Source organism: Aspergillus costaricaensis (genome assembly GCF_003184835.1).
Source record: "Aspergillus costaricaensis CBS 115574 unplaced genomic scaffold BO79scaffold_18, whole genome shotgun sequence".
In the NCBI taxonomy this organism is placed as follows: domain Eukaryota; kingdom Fungi; phylum Ascomycota; class Eurotiomycetes; order Eurotiales; family Aspergillaceae; genus Aspergillus; species Aspergillus costaricensis.
The window spans coordinates 188777-195491 of NW_020291818.1; the positions used below are offsets into that span (position 1 = coordinate 188777).

The window sequence follows — 6715 nt, forward strand, 5'->3', positions numbered from 1 at the left end:
ATCGACCTTCCATAATGTCAACCCCAGGAGCTGGTCATGAATTCCCTCGCCAGGAGGTGTCCTGGCTCAAGCGTGACGCTCTACTTTTTGCCTACAGTATCGGCTGCAAGGCCGATGAGCTGCATTTTCTCTACGTGAGTTCCATTCTATATGCTCATATTAACTACACAATTTTCTTACTGAGGTTCGCACAGGAGCTCCATCCGAACTTCGCGGTCTTTCCCACGTATCCTATAATTCTTCGTATGTATAATTTCCCGGTTCTACGAAGTGAAGTATCGCGGTGTTCAAGGATTACGTTCCGGATATGAACTCTCTGGGTTTAATGTCCCTCAGCTGCATGACATGAATTCCTCGCTAATAACGTATTCAATACAGCGTTTAAGCTCACTGATCAAGAAGTAACGGACTTCTATGCCCGTTCTGGCGGATCCCCTATCCCTGGTGTTCCAAAGTTCGACTATCGCCGCGTGGTTGACGGCCAGCGCAAGCTCACCATCCTTAAGCCCTTGCCCCCCACGAGCGAGGGTAAGAAGTTCGAGTTGCGCAACAAGGTCATTGGAGTCTATGACAAGGGCAAGCCTGGCACTGTCATCGAAACAGAACAGACTATTGTGGATGAGACAGGCGAGATCTACTCAAGAACTGTTAGCAGCGGTTTCTTCGTTGGCCAGGGTAACTGGGGTGGACCGAAAGGTAAGGCTTCCAAAAGCACTTGTTATATCAAATATCCTTTTTATTGACGCGATGGGTTTTAGGCCCCAGCAATGCCAACTATGCCCCACCTGAAGGCAAGCAGCCAGATGCCGTTCATGTAGTCCAAACGAATCCGGAGACAGCCCATCTCTATCGGTAAGATACCGCCCCAGCCACATAAGAGTACTAGCGTAGTGGACAAGGTGGATCCTTGAATGCTGACAATGATACCGCCGATTAGACTCAACGGAGACTACAATCCTCTACATGCTACTCCCGAGCCTGGCGAGAAGATGGGCTTCGGTGGCGCCATCGTCCATGGCCTCTTCAGCTGGAATTCCGCTGCCCATGGTGTTCTGCGAGAGCTCGGTGGTAGTGATCCGAAGAATCTTAAGGAGATCCAAGCGCGCTTTGCTTCGCCAGTTATACCTGGTGACAAGCTTATCACTGAGATCTGGAGAACGGGCAGTCTTCAAGATGGGTATGAAGAAATTCGATTCGTGACCAAGAATGGTAAGGGCAAGGCAGTTCTGAGCAATGGCTGCTGTCTGATGAAGGTTACCAACCCAAGAAGCAAGCTATGATTGGCACCTGTGGTGTATTCAATGAGTGTAGAGATCTGTCGCTAGCTGTTTTTCTATTTAATAACCAGCAACTTTATGGATAATCAATCATAAAATGGAGTTCATCGGCCATCTACTACGTGTACACTGGAATCAAACGAAAGATAAGATCAGAATGGCGGGCCGAGGCCTAATTGACGGCCGCACGTGACGTGGGGCTTGATATGGGGTGACACTGTGGAGATCCATTGTTTCCCATCAATAATCCTCAGTTTTGTGTATAGTAAGATCAAAATGTACAGTGTGGCCAGACTCTCCTTCCTTAGGGCACTTGGTCCCTTGAATCATGCAAGGTATGACGCCCAAGGACTCCCGCACATACAGTGATGATTGACCGAGGTACTAGCACATCGCGTGCCGTGTCATCATTTACCCCGAAATATGTTAGAATGGTAAGAGGCAGATCACCAAATCCAGTGAGAGTAGCAATCTGATACCGGGGTGCACTCTTTTCAAAGACCTACAAGTCATCATCCGTCTCAACTCGATTCCCTTCGCTAGTACGCGCGAATTCATCAGTGGCAAATGCCCGGGCCACACCCTCTAGCAGCGATAACGAGGATCCCTGGCCTCTCCACTTGAGGAACAAAAAGTGGGAGGCGTTGCAGCTCGGTCATGAAGGTCAAGCCAGCAATTTGTAAGGATCCTTGATATGGAATCAATTGAATCACGATGCTAATATCACACAGTGGGACGTTTTGGCTCCGGTGGGCGTTCCAAAAGCTAGAGTAGCGCATGTGCACGACCAGTAACTTACTTATATTTAGGGACAACTGCCAATGTTCCAAATGCATCCATCCAGACACAAGACAACGAACTGTTGATACGTTTGCGGTGAGTCAGTAAGTTAATGTCTTGTTACGGATGGAGTTACTGATGATTATCTGATACAGATACCTGATGATATCCGTATCAAAGATCTCAGTTATGAGAAGGATGGTGTGAAGGTAGACTGTAAGCGAACATTATCCCGTCATATTACAGTGGACGTTGACTTTGTAAAGGGTCGGACGGGCATCATGCCTATTATCCATTTCCGTGGCTCAAGAGCCATTCCAACAAGCCTGTTTCCAAGCTGGAACCGAAGTCAGAACTACATTTCAGGTACTTCAACCGTTGAGCTGCAGTGGCTACCCTTGCTGAAATGCTAATTCGACTCAGAGAGATCAAATCATACGTTCCGGGCAGAGACAGTACATTTCCCACATTTCCTTACGCAGATATCATGGCCGACGATGGTGCTCTGCGTGACTGGCTTGAAGGAATTGTAAGCTATGACTCCATTGCTAACCAGAAAGTCTTGCTTACACTGCGAAGTACGACTGGGGATTTGCTTTTGTACAAGGAGTTCCTACCAACCCCGAATCAACTGAAGCTCTCCTAAAGAGAATTGCTTTCATCAGAAACACTCATTACGGTAAGGCAACATCCTTGGCCGTTACTGTGTCGATTTCTGACTCTCTCCCGTTTACAAGGTGGGTTCTGGGATTTCACAGCCGACTTGACCTTCAAGGACACCGCATATACGACAGAATTTCTCGGAGCACATACGGACAACACCTATTTCACCGATCCTGCGAGGCTCCAGCTATTCCACCTTCTATCCCATACCAATGGAGATGGCGGCGCCAGCCTACTTGTTGATGGTTTCCGGGCTGCTTCGATTCTTCGTGAAGAGAGCCCACAAGACTTCGAGGTATTGATGTCAACGAACCACCCTTACCACTCAAGTGGCAATGAGGACGTATGCGTGCAACCGGCGGAGCAAGCTCCAGTCCTTAAGGTTCACCCTGAACTACAACGGCTATTTCAGATTCGCTGGAACAACTATGACAGAGCCGCCAAGAAGAATTGGAACTGGGAGGAACAGGTCAAATGGTATACGGCCGCACGGCACTGGGACGAGATAATTCGTCGCAAAGACATGGAGATCTGGACACAGCTTGAACCAGGGACAGCCCTCAGTAAGTGTTGCAGGGAACGATGTTTGCGAACAGGACTAATTTTCCCCAAGTCTTCGACAATTGGAGAATGCTTCACGGTCGCTCGGAATTTACAGGAAAGCGCAGGATGTGCGGTGGATATAGTAAGTATCCTTCACTGCTGTGAATTCCTTTTTCTGAATGTTTTGCTGGCCTTCCGTTACATGCTTCTTGTTATCGTATCCCTGTCCTGAAAAATCAACATGCTAACACTGGACAGTAAACAATGATGACTTCATCTCACGATACCGTCTTCTTAAATTCGGTCGCGAGGAGGTCCTAAGAAACATCGGCAATGACCAGTGGTCCCTGGATAACCCCAACTACTACATTTGAACCTGTTGTTCCGTGGGGGTATGTGCAGGCAGCTGATAACTGTACATTAACATCAGTTGGTTGTTCTAGTGTACATATCCTAGATCCTTTGTAGATTTCAAGGCTTAGAAAAGCTCATTGAGCGTTGTTGGCAGTGTTTACCGAAGCGGACTCGCGCAAGCTATTTGTAATGGTATCACGTGACGTAGGCAAGACAGCTGACGTTGTTTGGCCGGAGCTCAAGCATCACGACTCCAACACAGCTCAAGTTCCCCAACCCTTTCTCCCTAGGTCCATCACCTTCGACAAAACACACCCACCCCCCGATCCAGATACCCTTTCCGCTCTTATTACGATTTTTAACCTCATACGCCCGCACTCTAGTTTTCCACCATGTCGACCTTGGAAGACCTCGACGACCTTGAGCGTGAGCAGAGAGACAAGAAGAAGGACCAGGGAGATGACGGCGAAGGCAGGAAGCCCGAAGGTGAAGGAGATGCTGAGATGAAAGATGCCGATGCCAAGAAAGATGAGGATGATGGACTCTTGGACGAAGAGATCCTTAGCTCGAGCACAGCGGACATCGTCAAACGACGGCGGATGCTGGAGAACGAGCTGCGTATAATGAAGAGCGAATACCAGCGCCTGACCCACGAGCAAAACACGATGCGAGAGAAAGTTAAGGATAACCAAGAAAAGATCGAGAACAACAGGTAAGCTCTGAGTCCCGTGGCCTTCAGTTCCGCTGGCGTCTGTTCGACGCGGTGGCAATTGCGGCGCAATTCGGGTCATTTACTAACTGTTTCTCTTGATAGGCAATTACCCTACCTGGTCGGAAACGTCGTCGAGCTTTTGGATTTGGATGTTGAAGCTGAGGCTGCCGAGGAGGGGGCGAACATTGACCTTGATGCTACACGGGTGGGCAAGTCGGCTGTCATCAAGACGTCGACCCGCCAGACTATCTATCTCCCTCTCATTGGTCTAGTAGATCACGAGAAGTTGAAGCCTGGTGATCTCATTGGTGTCAACAAGGACTCATACCTCGTCCTGGATACGCTACCTGCCGAGTACGATAACCGTGTTAAGGCCATGGAGGTCGATGAGAAGCCGACGGAGAAGTACACCGACATTGGTGGCTTGGATAAGCAAATCGAGGAGATTGTGGAGGCTATCGTATGGCCTATGAAGGAGGCTGACAGGTTCAAGAAGCTTGGCATCAAGGCACCGAAAGGTATGCAATCCTTGGTCTCTTCAGCCTAGTACGGGCTTTCTGACACACTTCACAGGTGCTCTAATGTACGGACCTCCCGGTACGGGTAAGACACTTCTTGCCCGAGCCTGTGCAGCAGAGACGAACGCCACATTCCTCAAGCTCGCCGGTCCGCAGTTGGTGCAGATGTTCATCGGTGATGGTGCGAAACTTGTTCGTGACTGCTTCGCCCTTGCCAAGGAGAAGGCACCTTCCATTATCTTCATCGACGAGCTGGATGCGGTCGGTACGAAGCGTTTCGACTCCGAGAAGTCCGGTGACCGTGAAGTGCAGCGAACCATGCTTGAACTGCTCAATCAGCTCGACGGATTTGCCTCGGATGATCGCATCAAGGTCCTCGCGGCCACGAACCGTGTCGACGTTCTCGATCCCGCCCTGCTCCGTTCTGGTCGTCTGGACCGCAAGATCGAGTTCCCGCTACCCAACGAGGAGGCGAGAGCCAACATCCTGCAGATTCACTCCCGCAAAATGGCCGTGGATGACCGGGTTAACTGGGCGGAACTGGCCCGCAGTACCGACGAGTTTGGCGGTGCTCAGCTGAAGGCTGTCTGCGTGGAGGCGGGTATGATTGCTCTCCGGAAGGGCATGAGCAAAGTAGGACACGAGAACTACGTGGATGCCATTTCGGAAGTACAGGCGAAGAAGAAGGACACGAACATGGGTATCTATGTCTAATTCGGTCATCGTCACGATTATCTACACGATCTCCGGGTCGTCATTATGCTATGTATCTACTCCTGCTGCAGCTTAGAGGATGCTATTAAATATGTCTCCCTTGGCTGAAGATGCTATTACCTCTCTCATTTTATCGTAATTATGCCGCATAATCAAACCGTATTCAAAGCTAAGCGGAGTAGCCTCTCAGATATATAAAGATCGCATCAGGGACTTTGGGCACCCGTCTATAGAATCCATGCTAAAGCAGGTCAGGTGATGCACCCGCCATGCATCTCAACCGCAAGTTTCCCTACACGCTCATCATCTCACCACCCTAGCCCTCCTCAAGTCCAAAAGATGCGTGCTTCCACATTCTACCACACCGCTTAACAAGCCAGCGTCTTTTGCACGTGCTCGTTCTCTTCCCACTTCGTCCTGATACAAGCCGTTTCCTGAAGTGAGAAGAGGAAGGGCCAAGAAAAGCGGACGATGACAGCCACCAGAGACCGATCGGTCTGAGAATCTACTTACTGACAAGCCAGTTCAACTAAGAATGAAATGATCAGCAAACGTACATGCAGTTTCTCTACTCTACTGATCCCGCCATAGCAGAGCCTAGGCCCACTTTTAGAACCAGACTGCAGGGCCCGTATTCTTGTCGATCTATTAAGTGATACAAAGTCCGAAGATCATTACTAACGTAGAGTATGTGAGGTGAGGAACTCAGTTCTTCTCAGTTTTATTGGGATTATGGCTGATTGAAAGCTTAGGGGATCTGCATGGCTGTTTGGAGCCGATGTCATGGTGCCATACCCGGATGTCCATTCAAAGGGCCCACTGTGTCTGTGTACTATAACTGATGAGTAACGCCGCTAAAGTTGCAGCCGGCGACCGAATTTGCTCAATGATATCATCTCCCTGGAAAGGTTGATAGGTGGAATGGGCGCAATACTTGGTGTGACTTGTGATTGGTGTCTCAAGTTGATAAGTATCTTACACCTCTACGATTCTGGATCTAGGTGGCGTCGCGAAACCAGATGACCAGTTCAGCCGTCCCCCAAAGGTTATTCAGAGGGCGATGGTGCGCTCTGCCTTGCTATGAAAGATAGCCACAGGATGACGACAGTAGATCGTCGCACAATCCTTAACCGGCGAGATAGCCAGTAGAAAGC

General features: G+C 49.5%; 2 protein-coding genes across 2 annotated transcripts; both read left to right on the top strand.

The window, feature by feature from the left end:
- Positions 1–14: 14 nt before the first annotated feature.
- Positions 15–3637, top strand: BO79DRAFT_149732 (putative trimethyllysine dioxygenase TmlH; the record flags this gene model as incomplete). The annotated part of the gene is made up of 16 exons (XM_025678593.1): positions 15–134; positions 195–243; positions 379–696; positions 759–852; positions 938–1209; positions 1644–1711; positions 1778–1956; positions 2009–2026; positions 2087–2153; positions 2213–2273; positions 2324–2423; positions 2481–2586; positions 2637–2736; positions 2795–3283; positions 3334–3405; positions 3522–3637. 16 exons carry the CDS (start codon positions 15–17, stop codon positions 3635–3637), a joined length of 2229 nt encoding a protein of 742 aa, XP_025538848.1.
- A 237-nt stretch (positions 3638–3874) lies between these two features.
- BO79DRAFT_209402 (proteasome regulatory particle base subunit RPT5) lies at positions 3875–5676 on the top strand. The gene is made up of 3 exons (XM_025682594.1): positions 3875–4329; positions 4432–4847; positions 4903–5676. Exons 1-3 carry the CDS (start codon positions 4010–4012, stop codon positions 5559–5561), a joined length of 1395 nt encoding a protein of 464 aa, XP_025538849.1. The 5' UTR covers positions 3875–4009; the 3' UTR covers positions 5562–5676.
- Positions 5677–6715: the final 1039 nt, after the last annotated feature.